At 44.4% G+C, this 17,970-nt stretch overlaps 1 protein-coding gene and 1 long non-coding RNA gene across 2 annotated transcripts in view; one reads left to right on the forward strand and one right to left on the reverse strand.

Moving 5' to 3' along the window:
• LOC127304993 (sucrose transport protein SUT3) overlaps positions 1-6,055 on the reverse strand; it is a 41,014-nt gene extending 34,959 nt beyond the window's left edge. The window contains exon 1 of the mRNA XM_051335475.1: positions 5,712-6,055. Coding sequence (XP_051191435.1) covers positions 5,712-5,870 — 159 coding nt within the window. The 5' untranslated portion in view covers positions 5,871-6,055. The remainder of the gene's footprint in view (positions 1-5,711) is intronic.
• LOC127305035 (uncharacterized) lies at positions 4,802-5,418 on the forward strand. Its single transcript, XR_007853670.1, has 2 exons — positions 4,802-4,893; positions 4,968-5,418. It is a non-coding gene; the product is annotated as an uncharacterized lncRNA (long non-coding RNA).
• Positions 6,056-17,970: the final 11,915 nt, after the last annotated feature.

A 17,970-nucleotide genomic window follows, 5' to 3' on the forward strand; every position in this document is an offset into this window, starting at 1 on the left:
CTAACCATCCCCAGATGCAGCTCAGATACGCCGGGGCAAAGCTTGCAGCAGCCTTATTGACGGATATCTCTGAACTCACCACCTCCATGCTCAACATAGAGACATATGAGCTCAGCACGCACCAGATCCGGCTGGGAAGATCCGGTACTCCACTCCCTAACGCCACAGAGGGACAAAGCCTAAACCTAGTATATACACTACTGCAGCCAGAACCTCGCCTCAACCATCCCCGGGCGGCATCGCCGCCGGGGAAGGCCTCGGTCCGGCCTGGGGCTCTCGAGAAGGGTCTCAGGAACTGTAGAGGAAGAGAGAGAAAGGATGGGGGAAAATGAGCGTGAATCGGCCGTTAAGCGTGAATCGGCCGTACGTCTAATCTACCCGCAAGCCTGTCCTGCGCCTTATCCCTTTTCTCGCCTTCGTTCGTACGATAGGATGGTGACCACATCTCTGCACGCCTTGAGCAGCGCCGTCCCCATCGACAACACCTTCGTGGACGATCTTAGTCCAGGGGCTCGGCGTCTCTACGATCTCCTCGTCGGCGGCTCCTCATCGCCAACACCGGCCGCATCTCCGCGTGCCCCGAGCAGTGCCAGTACCACCAGCGGAATTCCCAAGTCAGCGGCCGCTGCGACCGCACTGCCCGAGAAGGACCTCCGCTCCGTGACCACCACTCGGGTCGCGTCTGCTTCGAGCGACATCACCAAGGATGACCTCTCTCCGGGAGCTCGGCGCATCTATGAGTACCTCATGGGCGGCTCCACAACAACAGCATCGGCTGGTTCTGAGATCTCCACTGTGCTCCAAGACCCTACGATGCCCAACGATGCCCCAATCGCAGTTGACATCAACCGCAGTGATAGTGTTTGATACGGGGCGACCTTCGGTCTCCACCGTATCATGTGCGTCAACATCTACACGTCACGCAAAGGTGAATTTTCTCCTTTATGCGTTCCTACAAATGTCTCTCCTGAATGGTATGCTACTTCATCCTACGTCATATGACCATGATAGGTATGCATCGCCGAGTATGGAGGAAGTGGATGACGCCATGGAGGCTCGAGGACTCAAGGTCAACGTCAAGGTCATGGGAAGCATGGAAGAGATCGTCAAGGAGAAGGGGACGCGCCGCGAAGGCCGGCACTGCCGCTCAGGACGACCGGCACTGCCGCCCATCTCCATCGGCACTGCCGCCCTACCACTACACCTGAGGATGACGACCCCGTCGCCCTACCTGCGCCGGCACTACCGCCCCACTGCAAAGAGCATCAAATCTGAACCCTTTATCCCTTTGTATGCCTAAACTACCCCTCCTCTAGTGGTTCCCTATATATAGGCTCCCACCTCCCCCTTCATTAGGTTAAGGAATGAACTTGAGAGAATTAGGCTCATGCCTCCACCATCCCTTTGGGATTAGGGAAACCCCCTCCTTAGATTACCCAAATCTATTGTACAAGGCACTCCTTATATGATTAGTCTCTCACACTTGTGATTCTACCACCGGTCTCTCGCTCGTGTGATTCTACCGATCGTATACCGATCTTCCTCTCGGGGATTCTACCGCGTGTCTTTCTCTTGAGAGATTCTATCGGGATAGTGGTTCGGGCTATCGGGAGTAAACCGAATTGTATCGGGTTGGTGTGTGTTTGCGTGTGTTCATCGTGTTCATCGCCGTGTTCTTCGTGTTCTTCCTCTTTCCCGCCTTTCCCTCGGTCAATTCGTGAGATCGGGCAACCTACGTGGCCTTAGGCCGCATCAGTGTTCGTCTGAATGCCCAAGCCACGACGCCGATCTACCAGTGTTTGTGTTCCTATGTTCTGTGGGGTGTCCTGATGGTGCAGCCAATTCGATGGATAGAAACAACACCAACGTCATGTTACACGCGCTGGGCAACTTCAACTCCAGACATGATCTGCTTGCTAAGTCTGATTCTCTGTGTTCAGATACTGTTATCCCTGTGCCTATGTATTCGATTGGATACTTGTGAAAACTTCAGAAGATGCCAACAATGACACGTCACAAGACGAACAAAGTTTACTCAACACAGAGGAAGTTCAGTTCACTGCCAGTAATGGCGTTGGCCCTACACTAAAGCAGCTGGTACTTTCTCAGATAAATTTTGGAGCAGTCCATATGCAGTTTCCTAGACAATTGCATCAAGCACCAGCATACTGGTCAATGCCTTGTACCTCTGTGTGTTCCTGGTATCTTCTGTATGGTAGCCGTCTCAAATCCGAGGGAAGCAGTACTCTGATCTGGTTTCAGATTTGTCATGCTAGTAATCCATTGTATAGCTATGCCGCCGCACAAATTCAGTGGGAGATTGCATGGCCAACTACAACACTAGCATGCTCTATTCATTACGGTATGCGCTTGTACCTTACATTGGAGAGAACTATTGTGATCTGTTACTTGGAGTTGGAGATTGAGATCAAATGCTCTGCTGTTCATTCCAATTATGAGATACACTTGCAATGGGACCCTAGTGGTCTCACTCGAAACTGTCTTGGAGTCGAGTCAAATATCAGGGAAACTGTATGTTTGCTCGTGGGATCATATTGGACCATTTCAAAATCTGGAAGTAAGGCCATGGTCACACTCAGAGGGCTGAGTTTTTGGAGGTACCCAATGCTACATGTAAACCAAATGATGATGAAAAGTGTTGCTGCATGGTACATGATATGTACAAAGGCTGGCTTGTACTCAACATTGAAACATGCTCAGCAACTTCTTGGCGCAGATTCCGGTAGTCCGAAATGGCACCACATAATCATTTTGCAATATCCTTGCGGGAATGGATGGAGTTCTCTTTTACTGCTAATCGGTTGGTTTCCTGTACCCTTTCTCCATTGGTTCTCGGAACTACCTTCTGCAGTGCCATGGTATATCAGCTACAACGTCAATGCATTCCTTGCTTGTCTGACTGGGAGAGAAGCATTACAACATATTATGCAGGGATCATTTGTCTAGGCATTAGTTGAATGGACTGCTGGATTTGCAACTGAAAACAGTCTTTGTTTCCAGGAGCAGTTCTATGTCAGCATTAAGATTGAGAAGCTACTGGGCCTACACTCGAGCTGCGAACAGTACACACATGAAGGTGTGACATATGTTGACTCTTGGTATTTCGAATGGAAAATTCCATGGTACTTTTGTCTTTGTCATGCAATTGCAGTGATCAACTGGCTACGGATGCAACCAGCTGGCGGTCTTTGGACATTTAAATATGAATTCTTGTTCAGCTATGCATTCTTCTTCAGCTGGGTTACCACCAGTACTGTTGACAGTGCGATTATATTTGGAGGTTGGGCATTATTCTACAATACTATTGCTGAGCAGTCATTTCTCAGAAGCTTGGGTTCTCTATATTCCTGCTACCAGTATTATACTGTACTGGTCTAAGTTCAATTTCAAGGGAGGCTATCTTGACTTATACAATACTATTGCTTGGAAAAATGTGTCGTCTGCTTGGACGTCGTTCACCTACACTCGCTGATATTGGTCTGAGAATTGTCTCTTTGCAAATTGAGCAGCACACAAAGGCCAAGTTCGCTCTTATGTACCCGTTTGCTCATTCCACTACTCTGCATCACCGCTTCTTAAGTGGAAACTGTACTCTTTTCAGCAGTGCTGCAACAAACTATGCAATGGTTCAATATATACACTTTAAGGGACCTCCAGATTCTGATAAATCTGATTGTGTTGCATCCAGACTAAGCTCATGGAAGGATACGCTGCTAGTTGTGAACCAATGGGTATTAACGGGATGCATCTCTTCTCTCTGGAATTCTTTTGAGATGGAGCAGGTGCTTCATGGTTACAATTGCAGGTATTTGAGCTTTTGGAGATATCGAAGTGTGGACCAAGTGGTGTTGAAAAGTGGGCATATTATTCAGTGTTGTCCTGAGCCTACCCAATGGAATATTGCCTGGTCACTTCGTTTGGAGTACCTTGATGTCGGCTATCAGCTCAGGAAACTAATTTGGGATCCAGGCGATGTTCTAACGCAACACCTCCTAAGTGTGACCAGGCCACAGGCCCCCATTCTGGCCAGTCAACCTGCTGATATGAGATCCTCCTATCTGCTTGGTCCTCGGAAAAAAAATGCCATACTTTGTGGGATCCTGGTGGCTACTACTTTTGGTTGTTTGATTACAAGAACGCCTGGGGATGATTTCTGTCAAGCATTCATGGTCAGTTGAATTCGAGTGTTCTGATGTTAACCAGACCAGGCAACTCATTCCTGCCAGTGCACTTACAATTCCTCAAAGTATGCACCTGCACTTTTCTCTGGAGAGCTATCTTGCGATCTACTACTTGAAGATTGAGATAAGAAGCTTGGATGTTAACTTCATGCCTCTGTTGCACTTGCCCTGGGATCCTGGCGGTTTGTCACGAGATCGGCTTGACGGCAAACCGAAAATTAAGGGGGGGAGGATTGTCAGCGACCATCCTACGGAACCAACATTAGTTAGGTTTCCTTATTTTGCAATATTCTAATTTGTGTAAATCATGTTTCAAACTATGTATTAATTTGTGTAAACCATGTTCCTAATTATGTATTAGGAAGTGTAAAACCATATTGCCAATATCTATTAGTTTGTATAATGTTTGGAATTATGTTGATAAATGGAGAAGAGGAAAAAACAAGTAGAAAAAAAAATGCGTCGGGCCGCTGGAGGACCCCTAGATGCAAATGGATGCGCAGAAAAAAACGGATATTTTCGCGTTCGGACCGACGCAAACGGACGCGTGAAGACAATTTAGACGTTCAAAATAGGTCACCCCGTTGAAGATTCCTTAGCTATTTGGCTTTGTAAGCTTTTGCTTCAGATCTTGTTTGCGCCTTAGACTCAAGGTTTTCCTCGGTGACTGTCCGTACTTTCTCCGCCCCAAGTAATCTCTCTAAATCCACCCTGGTAGTGCTCATGTCCTCTTCCTGATTTTTTTAATGTGGAACTATATGCAAGGAATTCGGTCGATTGGTGTGGAATGGGTGCAGGCTGACAGGCTGAGCAATGGCGGATGGCTGCCGAGAGCCCGAGACCGCCGGACAGCGGAGCAAGCATCGGTTCTGATTCTCTCCGATTCGATGATGTTTTATTTTCCAGAATTAGAATGCTTTATTGTCTCTTGTCTAGAAACACAAGCAAATTCTGAAAGGCCCTGAGAAGTGAGGAGGCGATGTCCAGATCCGATTTTCAATCCGCATCTTTGTGCTAATTGGTCTGATCCTATGTAGTGAAAATATCATTCGGTCGAGTGCCCTTTGTTTATTGATTAATTGTACAGACAGTTTAGGAATTCACCCCATCAATTTGGTTTGGTGCTTCAGGATCATGTAATGCCAATGCAATGATGCAAACATCTGTGAAAGTAAATTCGGTCTGTACAAACAATATGACCGAATTTTTTCTTGAATCAAGGTAGTTGGCCTACTTAAACGAAAGGTCTACAATATGAAATACTATAGAATTTCAACTATTAAATTGAAGACACACTACATTATGCACGGTGATTGCATGCACTACTTTCGTTCTAGAAATTAAGTACCCCTGTGTATTATTAATTGCATGTGAAGTTTTAAGAGACCAATTTAAGTACCCCTGTGTATTATTAATTGCATGTGAAGTTTTAAGAGACCAATTTCACATTGGTATAGATTTGTCGAGCCGTAGCAACACAATGGCAATTTTGATAGTATACCATTATACCTGGACGTAGGGGGTGAGGAGGGAGAGCTGCAGCGCCCAGCCGTACTGCACGCCCCCGGCGACCATGCACGCGAAAAATAGCCCCACCAGGCTGATCTGCGGTGGACGCGGGGGCCTTCCGCCACCGCTCTCCACGGAGAGCTCCATGTCGCCGGCCATCCCAATTGATCTCTAGCTAGCTAGCCCAAAGAGAGAGAGGAGCCTACAGAGACGGTGGATTTAAAGGAGATGGTGAGGAGGGGTGGGCTAGCTTGTGGATGCATGTAATGGAGGGAAATGAGACCGGGGTCTACGGAGGCACTTGAAGGGCGGGGCATGCAGTGAGATGTTGCATTGCTGACGTCTAGGGTCAAAGGGGTTGACCTGTTGTGAGGTCACAAAGATGGAGGGGAGGAACGTTTTTTCACCATCGCATCCTAATTATAGGAGAAAAGTTTAATTAATCCATTAAATCTTTTATCTCTAAATAGCAATCTCCCGCTACTTAATTTTCCTGCCTTGTGGTGAAGCCACGTTATTCCTTTTATTCCACACCATTTGGTCGCGCAAAGGGTCGTCGCGTCCTGGCTTCGTCCATAGTGGGTTGGACCGACGGCTACCAATCGTCCACGGTCTCTCTCCTCAATCCCTCCCGGCCTGCACTCTCGCACCAAAAAGAAACTGCTATTAATTAATTGTAGTCGAACCGTCGCCTTAGGGCATGTACAATGGGGTGACGTCAGCCATCCCTTACGTTTGCCATGTCGGATTTTTTCTTAGTTGGAGGAGAGAGAAGGAAGAAAGAAAAGCTTGACTTTCCTTAGCTAAGGGATGATCTCTTATGAAATAATAGAAGACTATTTCCCCAATGTACGACTTGTCTTCCCTTAGCCACACAATTTTCTACTAAAAATAGTTAGTTCGCATTTATTGTAAGGGATGACAATAAGAGATAATGCAGTCTATCTCTAATATTTGCCGCCTTCTAGATGACCTTGAATGTCAAAGGATGTCACCTATAGGGGGACGGGGTAAATAGGCGAGTTATAAAACTTCTACTTGAGGGCTTAACAAGGCGGAATAAAACTATGTTTTACTTGTTAAGCACAAAGCCTACAAACTAGGGTTTGCCTATGTGCACCAACAACCTATGGTAAGCAAGATAAGCAATAAGGTGATAGCAAACTAGATATAGAACATCAAGCACGAAGGCTATCACAATGTAAAGTGCATAGATAAAGGAGCTCGGGTTGAGAAGTAACAGGTGCACGAAGAGATGACGATGTATCCCGAAGTTCACACCCTTGCGGGTGCTACTCTTTGTTGGAGCGGTTTGAAGGCACACGGCACTCCAATATGCCACTAAGGCCACCGTATTCTCCTCGAGTCTTTCCCACCAAAGGGAGATCCTCGATCCACTAATGGGCCGTTGAGGGTGGTCACCGAACCCGTACAAGCTTGGGGAAAACACCAAATTATCAAGCTTGAGGCAAACTCCACAACACCAGAGGCTCTCAAGTACAATGCCACAAAGACTACAACACTCCACAGACGGCTACAAGGCCACAAAGGCTCCAACGCCCCACAAGGGCAACAACACCACAAAGGCTACAAGGCCACAAAGGCTAATACACCACAAAGGCGACAAGGCCACGGAGGCAACAACACCACTAATGTCTGAAGGGTCCGTAGCATGGAAAACAAAAAAAAATCTGCCGCAAGAACGAATAAAACCAAGATCTAATCTATGGAAAAGCCAAGATCTAATCCATGAGATCAGAGAAACGAGATAGATGAGAGACTAACCCTCGAAGATCCAAAGCCTTAATGAGATCTGATCTCGTGGTTGATGAATAGGTTCCTTCCGGTGCTGCAATCCGGCAGCACTTTCGTACTCGTTCACATGTACGAAGTCGATAAAGAGCTTCCTCTCCCCGTTCCAGCGGGCAGCAGAGGTAGTAGATCCCCTCGGAATCCCAACAGCACGACGGCCTGGCGGTGGTGGCGAAGGAGGAATTCCTGCAGGGTGATACGTCCAAAACGTATCTACTTTCCTGAACCTTTTTGTTATTATTTCCGTCAAACTTGTGTGTTTTGAATGCAACTAACGCAGATTAACGATGTTTTCAGCTGAATTGCCCTGGTGTCTTGTTTTTGTGCAGAAAATCAACTTTCGGGAAAAATCCCAGAAATATACCCAAATGCCTTATTTTCCCGGCGAACTCACGGAGCCAAAAGGTGAAGAGCACGGGGGCCTGGAGCTGGGAGTACATGGCCCAGGCGTGGCCCAGGCCTGGCAGGGTGTATTCCCGACCTCTTCATCGTTTCGGCATCCCCTTTCAGCTATAAGATCCTCGTCACGAGAAAACCCCATGGGGTTCGAAGTTATTCCAAAGAAAAGTCTGTAGCGCCGCCGCCTCGCGGAACCCTATTTCGGAGGTAGGAACTCCGTTCTGGCACCCTGCCGGGACGGGGAATTGGAGGAGATCATCGCCATCGCCATCACCGACGCATCTCCATCAACCATCCATGGTTCACCCATCCATGTGTGAGTAGTTCCCTCGCTATAGGCTGAAGGGGATGGTCGGGATGGGATGAGTTCATTCATGTAATAGCATTAGAATTGTTCGGGGCATAGTGCCTAGTATCCGTTGTGAGTATTTTATGCATTGTTGCAACTTGTTATACTTAATGCTTGTCACTTTGGGCCCGAGTGCCATGATCTCAGATCTGAACATATTGTGGTTTCATTATGATGATTTATATATTGTTCTTGATCATATCTACAAGTTGTATACACATGTCATTGTCCGGAACCCGAGGCCCCGAAGTGACAATAATCGGGACAACCAGAGGGGGTGGCTTTGATGTGAGGATCACGTGTGTTCACGGAGTGTTAATGCTTTGCTTCGGTACTCTATTAAAAGGAGTACCTTAATTACCAGTAGTTTCCCTCGAGGCCCCGCTGCAACGGGCTGCTTGGACAAAAGATGTCGCGCAAGTTTCTCATTGCGAGCACGCGCGACTAAATAGGAACACAAGCCTATGGTTATTTTATTCTTGGATACTTGTATCACTTTATCTGCAAATGCCCATGTTAGCTATTATATGAGTCGTCTCATTCATGCAATGCCCGGTTATCCATCCCTGTGCCTGCAGTATTTTAATCCTGCTGTTTACCGCATCCACCACTGCTGCTGTTTTTACTTTATTTCCGATGTTACTTTATTGCTGCCACTGCTATAAAACTGTTGCTACTGATAAACCTCTGTGAGCTAGTCTCTTTCCAGGTGCAGCTGAATTGACAACTCAATTTTCAAGGCTTATATTTATTCTTTGGCTCCCCTTGTGTCGAATCAATAAATTGGGTAATACTTCCCTCGAAGACTGTTGCGATCCCCTATACTTGTGGGTCATCAAGACTATTTTCTAGCGCGTTGCCGGGGAGCATAACTTTATTTATAAGTCAACTTGGAAGTGATCTTGTTCGCTGCTATTCATTATGGGGAAGACTCGAGATGAAAGAGTCCCTATATTTCTGTTCACTACAAGAAGAGGTACAACTTTAAATACCTCTGCTGCTCTTGATTCGCCGTCTGTGATGAGTAAGCTTCTTACTCCACCTTATGTTGATCATGCTACTACTTCTGCTGAATCTGAAAATTCTCATGATGATTTGGATGGTGCCTCTACTGTGTTTGATGAAAGTGGTTCGTTAGGTCCTTTCCTAGACACCACAATTGCTAGACCTAAGCAAATCGAAAATGAAAGAAGTACTTTTTCGCCCTCCGGTTCACCTGAGCCTGGAGAGCATGCTAGTGACGATTTTTTTTTTGAACAAAGCAAGGCGCCGAGGGCGCCAAATTTTCATTCAGCTCAAGAAGTACAAATCCCTGTAAATCAAAGTTTTGGAGAGAAAGAGCTACAAGGCACATGCCTACACATCTATGAGCTGAATTTAAACAAGAAAAGATAGGCAACGACTGTGGTCGTCGAAGTGCCTGTTTCGCACAATCATGTGCCACTCCATTTAGACTCCTTTTGATGTGATAGATCTTCAGAAAGAGCTATTCTGAAGCCCTCTTGTAATCTGCTATTTGTTGCCTGAGCTCCCAGGGAACCTGCTCATTTGTTACTGATGAAGCTGCAGCAGCTTTTGCCAGAATAATATTATCAGTGAGGAAAGTTACTCCTTGTGCTTGGAGCTGAGAAGCAATTTTTGATGCAAGTAGAAGAGCAACTGTTTCGGCAAGAAGTAGTGAGGAAGGTTGAGCTGTTGAGGCTTGTATCATGATGGTTTCTTCTCGATTTTGCCTAAGAAGCTGACAGTACAGACCTATGCCTGTTCTCAGATTTTCTTGTGAGTTCAGAGACCTCCTTTTTTTTCCATGTTGCATCCGAGAAGATTTTTCTTCCTTGAATCTGGATATCTGTCCTGATTGTGTTCCCTTGATAAGTAAGCTCCTCCTGTACATCTGCTTTTGATTGAAATCTGTGTACCTGCAGGGTATCAATCAATTCTAGATTTTGTTTAATAGCATTTGTCATATGATGAACCTGTAGAGGAGTGTTATCTTTTTTATTAAATAGACAATCATTTCTGCATTTCCATAAGCACCACATAAAAGTAAGAATATTTTCAAGTGAACCGTAAGGATGATTCATACTAATGAGCGTGGTAAGAATTTGGGAGATGGAATCATCAGGGGAAACAATTTGATCAATTCTTAGGTTCCAGGGATGCAAATACCAAGCTGCTCTAGCAAAAGCACAAAGGAAAAGGAGGTGTTGATCTGTTTCTTCCAAGCTACATCTGCAACAAAATTTACTAATATGCTTGCTATACTTACCAGCTCTCGCTCCCGAAGAAATTGCTTTCCTTATAATTCTCCAACCAAATGTTTTTATCCTAGGAATGATATTTTTGTTTTTCCAGATTGCTTGAAGGAGCTGTTTAGTGGTAGTACTAACCTGTCTTGGCCTCGGCTCTCCTTGATCAAAAAGCTTCTCAAGGCAAGCTTTGTATGCACTCTTGGAATTGCACTTGCCTGTTGGTGTCAATCTCCAACAAAGACAATCTTCGTCTTGAGTATTGATAATTGTAGTGTTTTTTATCGCTTCCGCCATATGTTCCTGAAATAAACTGTTAATAAGCGGCTCATTCCATCTTTTTTGCCCAGGGATCCATAAGTCTTTAACCTGGCTAGGATAAGAAAAGTTCCCAGGTTGTATTATGAGGGAATCATAAATCTGAACCCACCCCTCACACCAAGGTGTGCTCCAAATAGAAATCTGGCCCAGAGTGATTTGGTAAAAGGAATGGGCTTTAAGGATAGGCAAAACTTTAAGGATTGAAGCCCAGAAAGCTGACTTTGGAGCATTTGAATTTGGGCGCCAAAAAGAGGAGTGAGGGAAATATTTAGATTTCAGAACAAGATGGAGAAAATTATTTGGTTGGTCTGCAAGTCTCCAAGCTGCCATAACAATAAGCCCTTGATTGATAGCCTACAAATTCCTAATGCCTAGCCCTCCTTCTTTTTTGGTGTGCATATGTCCTTCCATGCCCTAAGGCATAAACTCCTGGAATTTGAATCTTGTCTGATACCTATCCACCAGAAGTTCCTAATAATAGAGGTGAGCTTTGCAATAAAAAAAATCAAGAAGAGAATGTTAGACATGTAGTAGACCGGAATGGAAGAGAAAACAGATTTAATTAATTCCAATCTAGCTGCATGAGAAAGTTGGTCTGCTTTATATGTTGAAAGTTTCGATTTGAATTTGTCTAAAACAAAGCTATAAGCAGCAGTTCTATCTTTCTCAGGAATGATAAGAGGATGGCCAAGGTGGACAAAGTTAGAATCAATAATTGGCACAGGGAAGATATTTCGAATAATATTGGCAGTATGATTATCAACATGCTTACTGAAGAGTATTCTAGATTTTGTCCAGTTCGGAGTTTGCCCTGATCTGTTGCAGAAGTCCTGGAGAATGTGTTTCATGTTTATCACTTTTTGTTCCGTGGCTTCCCCCACACCATAAGATCGTCAGCGAACAACAAAGAGTGTATAGGCGGACATGTTAGTCCCAATTTAATGCCTGCAAACTGGTTAGTAGTCATAGCTTCCTGCAAAGCGATTGACAATTCATTTATGGCAAGGACAAACAAGTATGGTGATAAAGGACATCCTTGTTGTATACCTCTGTCTCCTTTAAATTTTGCAAAAGGCTGACCATTAATTACTACAGAAAAGGTAGGAGACGAGATACAAGCATGAACAAGATTTATAAAATGATCATGCAGCCCTTTACGTGCAAGCGCCGCAACGATGAAGTTCCACTCAACTCTATCAAAGGCTTTGGCTAGATCAATTTTTGACATGAAAGCTTTATTTTTCCAAGAAGTAATGGCAAAAGAGTGAGTAATTTCTTGGGCAATGATGATATTATTGCTAATCCGCATACCTTCAATGAAAGCTTGCTGAGAAGGATGGATATAATCCGGCAAGTGGGGTTTAATTCTATTGGCAATGCATTTGGCTATGATTTTGTAAATTACATTACAAAGACTAATAGGCCTATAATCCGCGGGAACAAGAGGAACAAGTTTTTTCGGAATCAGCGCAATGTGAGTATCATTTATGTGGTTAGGCATAATACCTGTTTGGAAGAAGGATCTAATAAGTTGAATAACATCATGACCAATCCAGCTCCAGGTAGCAATGTAGAACTCGACGTTGAAACCATCTGGTCCAGGTGAAGCATTTCTCTTCATGTCTTTGAGGGTATCTAAGATTTCTTTTTCACCAGGGATAGAATAAGTATAATCATCAGGGTCATGAGGTAATTGAGTGTGCAAGAAATGCCTGCCATTGTTAGTTTGAGAAGAAGCAAATATAGATCTGAAATAGTTAACAAAAGTATTACTGATTTTGTCCGGCATATAGTGCAAAATATTATTCTCATCTTTTACCGAGACAATAGTACTCTTTCTTCTCCGCTTAACAATAGCTCGGTGGAAAAAAACAGTATTTCTATCACCATCCTTCACCCAATTCTTTTTTGCTCTTTGCATATAGGAATCAGTTAATTTAGTCAAAGTTTGTTCATACCTTACACTCAGAGAAGCTTCCTTCGTGTGATCTTGTTGGTCTGCTGGATTCATTTGAATTGTTTTAATTTGCTTCTCCAAATTGTTCAGCTCCTGTTGCAAAGGCTTCTTTTTTGCACCAAATTTTTAATTGACCTGCAAGATGGTTAGTTCTATTTGAGAAGTTTTTGTTTCTGGAAACAGTCTAAGCCTTTTTTGCATATTCATTGAAATCATCTTCTTTGAGCCACCAATTTTCAAACTTAAAAGATTTTTTTATCCTTCTAACCGGGCCCTCCGTAGAGAGCAAAATGGCCGCATGATCACTAAGAGAGTGAATACTAGGCATATTGTAAACATTAGAGATGGGAAAAACATCACACCAATCAGCATTAACAAGGCATCTATCCAATCTTTCATAAGTCGGTTTGGAGGAAAAACGCTTATTAGTCCAAGTATAAGCGGGGCCGCTAAATCCAAGATCAAATAAACCACAATTTTTAACAAAGGATCTGAAAGCATACAAGCGGCTGCGATTAATATTAGTGGAATTCTTATCCATATCATACAAAAGCTCATTCATGTCTCCCATAGAAAGCATAGGCAGCGAGGAATTTTCATGCACAAAAGCAAAACTTCTTCCCAAATAGCACTAGTTTGACGATGGTACGGATCACCATATATACACACTAACCCAAACTTAAGGTTTCTAGTGCTATAGACTACAATAGCTAGGATAATATGGAAGCTAGAGCTATGCATAGTCACTTGAAGATCATCATTCCACATCAACCAAAGCCCGCCCGAGCGTCTTCGAGAGGGCACTACAAAGCTGAGGTTTAGAACAAGCGATCATCCGGGCAAGATATACCATTTTGTTACTGCCAAGGGTCCTGCCCATACCTTGCCAGTTCCATCCTAAGGCCCTCATGGCGCCCGTGGCGCCTTAAGGGCTGGCGCCGCTGCCTTGAAATCCATGTCCACACTTGCTCTCCCAGAGTCATCACACATAACCTATGTAGGAGCATCGCTAGGGGTGCCCAATTGAACTTGGCCTTGAACATTTGGCTGGCTTCCGGTTGCATCACAGCCAAGACGATCATTCAACCCACATAGTACTCGCGAGCCATAGGAGGAGGTGAGAAGCCTCCATGGCGAGAGTCTTGCGAAACCAGAGATTGAGACGGCGATGGTGTGTGTAGTTGCCATGGGTCATGTCTTGTTCCATCATCAGCGCTGCTGAGTGCCGGGGACGGGCAATTTGAACCAGCACCGGGGACACCAAATATCCCCAAAGACGGGCCAGCACCTCTGCCACCAATGCTGCCCACAACCATCTCTTCGGGTTTGCGAATGCGGCCCCAGGTGGAAGAACCAGGTTTATGGTGAGTAAATCCAAGAGCTCCATGGCCAGCTCCAGTACTAGCATCTTCCAGAGCATCCCAACCTGAAGGTCGACGTCTAGTCCGGCCCCGACTGGGGTTGGAATTTGACTTGGCGATGTTGCTTGGCCTTGCTCCGAGTATTCCTTCTCCGTCTCTTGATTCGGGCGCGGCTTGAAGAGCAGCGGGGAGAGCTCTACTTCCTTCTCTTCCGTCCAGCCGGTCTCCATGGATGAGCCTGGCTCCAAAAGCCGGCGGCGGCGCCTGGGTGAACATGATCTTGCCTTGCGTGTCGCCCGCTTCGCTGGCAGGGATCTGCACCGCCTGCAGATTAGCTATGAGTTGCGATGAAGAAAAAGGCGCTTGCAGAGTTTGGTTAGGGGATTCAGTGGAAACAAATTGTTGCAGAGATTGGAGAGAGTCTCCATTGAGCTCGGTTTCCTGGCAGGGGAAAGCCTTTTTTGCTAGAGGCGGTGGATTTGGGCTTGGGGATGGAAGTGGGCGTTTAGGGGAGCGTTGTGGCAGCAGCGGAGACTGAGAATTTAGAAGTGGAGGATTGGAGAGGCCAAGAGAAGGTTCTTTCATACTGGAGTCCATGGAGATTGGTAATGCGGGCTCAATAGCAGATTGCTGAATATGATGGGTGTTCTGTTCTTGTGGAGGTGGTTTTTCAGTCCGAAGAGGCGTAGTGCACTCGCGATGACCAAGAGCATCTGGGGTTGAGAACAAAACAGTAGGGTGGTTCTCCTGTGCCTGTGTGGTATAATTTGCTGCAAACTGTGGTTGTAAAATTGGGTTGTTCTGGTGGTCCAAAGGTGCCCTTGTCACAATGTTCATATCGTTTTCTAGTAGCTGTGGTAAGCCTTGTGTAGTTGAAGATACGGTGAATCCTGTAGCAGTCTGTGGCCTTCTATTTTTAGCAGCTTGAAATATACTAGTGCGCATACTCATATATGTTTCATCTCTTCTGTTAGGTGGTGTTTCAGTGCTCCTGGCAGGTGGAGTAAAATCTTGTCCCATCTGTTGAGTCATTGATAGTGGAAGAGCTAGCTGTCGACTAGGCGTTGAGACCAGATTACTATCTTGTCCACCAAATGGAGGATGAACCGTGACATACGAGCTGTGTACTTCTTTTTTTCCTTCAGATTTTCAGCAAATTATTTCTGGAGCCTGCTTAATATAGCATTTCCACCTTGGCTGTTGCCTTGGTCACCCATTCTAGTGCTTTGAATCAATTCCGTTGGAATAAAGTTCTCATCAATCACCCATTGACCAAATCTGTGAGATGGTATATCCATTCCTGACTGCCTATTCTTGCATCTCTCAGAAATTAAGCTGTTTCTGATACTACAGTTTTGTACATTATGGAACATAACACCACAAAATAGACAGATTCTCTTGATTTTCTCATAATGCAGATAAGCTAGACCTGTGGTGCTATCAGCATAGCCAACAATTGCTCTGTCCTTAATTGGGGTGTTCACTGTCAACCTTGCCGTGCCCCAAATATAGTCTTGCCTAGAAAATAAATTATTCTCTTGCAAGATATGAAATTCTGAAACTGACCCAACTTGATTCAGAATATTCGTAAGCAAGTCGATGGATCTCATAATCCTTGGTATCCCATAAGCTCTAACAGTGACCAGTATAAGATCAAATCTGTAATCACTACTTGACTTTGCATTAGTATTTGGATCAAACCAATCTACAAGAAGATTCTCTGAATTTGCCACCCATGGCTGCCTTGTGTATACTGAAATCATATCTTCTTGCGACCTAAAGTGAGCGATAAAGACTGTATTTGATACCTGAGATATGGCATAGAATCTATCCCTCCATGCGCGGGCCATGGCTTGCTCCAGAGCTTGATGAGTTATGCTTCGAGGTGTTCCTCCGGTACATGCTATCTTCATAATAAGGCAGAAGGAGAAGTCTAACTCAGCTTGCTGTATCACCTTTGCACTCTGCACAACCCTGGTTCGGCCAAACTCATAGCTTGCATCGACAGCGCTAGATCTGGGACTCCTATCTTGTCTGGCTCCTTTTGTTTATTGACATTCTTTCCGTCCTCATCTTGTTGGTTACCTTCCATCTGACCCAACACAAGAAAGAAGAGGCTATTTTGTGGAGTTATTGGGGAGAGGCTAGATTCGATTGAGAAGGCAAGCAAGAAAGCCGGTGGATTGGAGATTGGATGAAGGAGGAAGGAGAATTTGATTAGGGATTGGGGGCGGAGAAGGCTAGAGTGGCATATCGCCAGTCGCCATAGAGGACACCGCTTTGATAGTTCCCACAACAATGAACGGGTTACACTCGCTAGTGACGATTTTGATGAAGCTTATATTGAGCTTGATGATGATTTAATATATGAATGTCACGGCGCTATTAATGCAAGCGCTGCTAAAAGCCTACTTGCAAGGCACGCTATTAAATATACGCCGCCTATTGATCCTACTTTTGCCACATCTCCCATAGACATTAGGGATAATGATTATGATTTCTCTCTAGATTTATCTTATATATCAATTGTTGAGAAGGAGCCTTTTTGTGGTACTGAAAATGAAAGTGCTATGAAGCATATGAATGAGCTCAGTGCTTTGAGTAATGTTTTTGCTGATGATAATAAAATGCGCACCTACTTTATTACTAAGATTTTCCATTTTACTTTGAAAGGTGCCGCGAAAGCTTGGTATGATAGTTTATTGCCTGGGTCTATTAAATGTCCTAAGGATTTAGTTGTGGGTTTCTTTCAGAAATATTTCCCTGCTAGTGCTCAACATGATGCTTTGCAAAATATTACTGACTTTGTGCAGGAGAAAGAAGAAATATTGCCTGACGCATGGGCAAGGTTTTGCTCATTAATTAGAGGAGTAATGAATTGTCCTTTTGCTAAAAATGAATTACTTGATATATTCTATAATGGACTAACCGATGAATCTAGGACATACCTGGATAGTTGTGCTGGTTGTGTTTTCAGGCAAAGAACTCCTACTGAAGCTGAAGAATTAATGGCTAAAATAAGCAAGAATTATGATGATTGGCATATTCCTGAGTCTACACCAACCCTGAAGAAAAGAGGGATGATTGAATTAAATGACGAAGTGATGAAGCAAGCCAAGAAATCTCTCAAGGAGAAGGGTATTAAATCAGAAGATGTGCCCTCCTATTGAAGAATTATGTAAGCCCATTCCTCCTACCGTTGTCGAAGTACATGCTCTTCAATTCAACAGCGGAGACGTTCCTTATGGTAAGACTCCTGACCAATGCTTAGATGAGTTTGATAATTATTGTATTAAGCAAGATAAATTTAATAAGAGAGCTGAGAGATATTTAGAGGAAAATTCTAGAGCGATTAGTAATTTACATGATATTGTGGAGTGAACCTCCAATGATGTGAAGATGCATGTTAAACATTTCCAAATGGTTCAAACACAAATAGATCAGCTCACCAAAGTGCAAAATGATTTGTTGGTGAATGCTTCTAAAGAGAAGCATGCTTATGAGATTAGAACTAGAGGTGGTGCTACTACCCAGGATCCTTTATATCCTGAGGGTCACCCCAAGAGAGTCGAGCAAGATTCTCAGCGCGCTGATGATATTAGGATTAAATCTAAGAAAAAGAAGAAGAAGGAAAATAGAACACATGTAGAATCTTCTAATCCCGCTGTAGATCCTAATAGTATATCTATTTCCGATGCCGAAACTGAAAGCGGCAATGAGAAAAGTGAGGCTTCCGATAAGGAAGAAGTAGAAGAAGCTGAGGTTGCACCTGAAAAGCAACCTAAGAACGTGAAGTACACTAAGGAAGATT

The sequence above is a fragment of the Lolium perenne genome, chromosome 1 (genome assembly GCF_019359855.2).
Source record: "Lolium perenne isolate Kyuss_39 chromosome 1, Kyuss_2.0, whole genome shotgun sequence".
Lineage (NCBI taxonomy): Eukaryota > Viridiplantae > Streptophyta > Magnoliopsida > Poales > Poaceae > Lolium > Lolium perenne.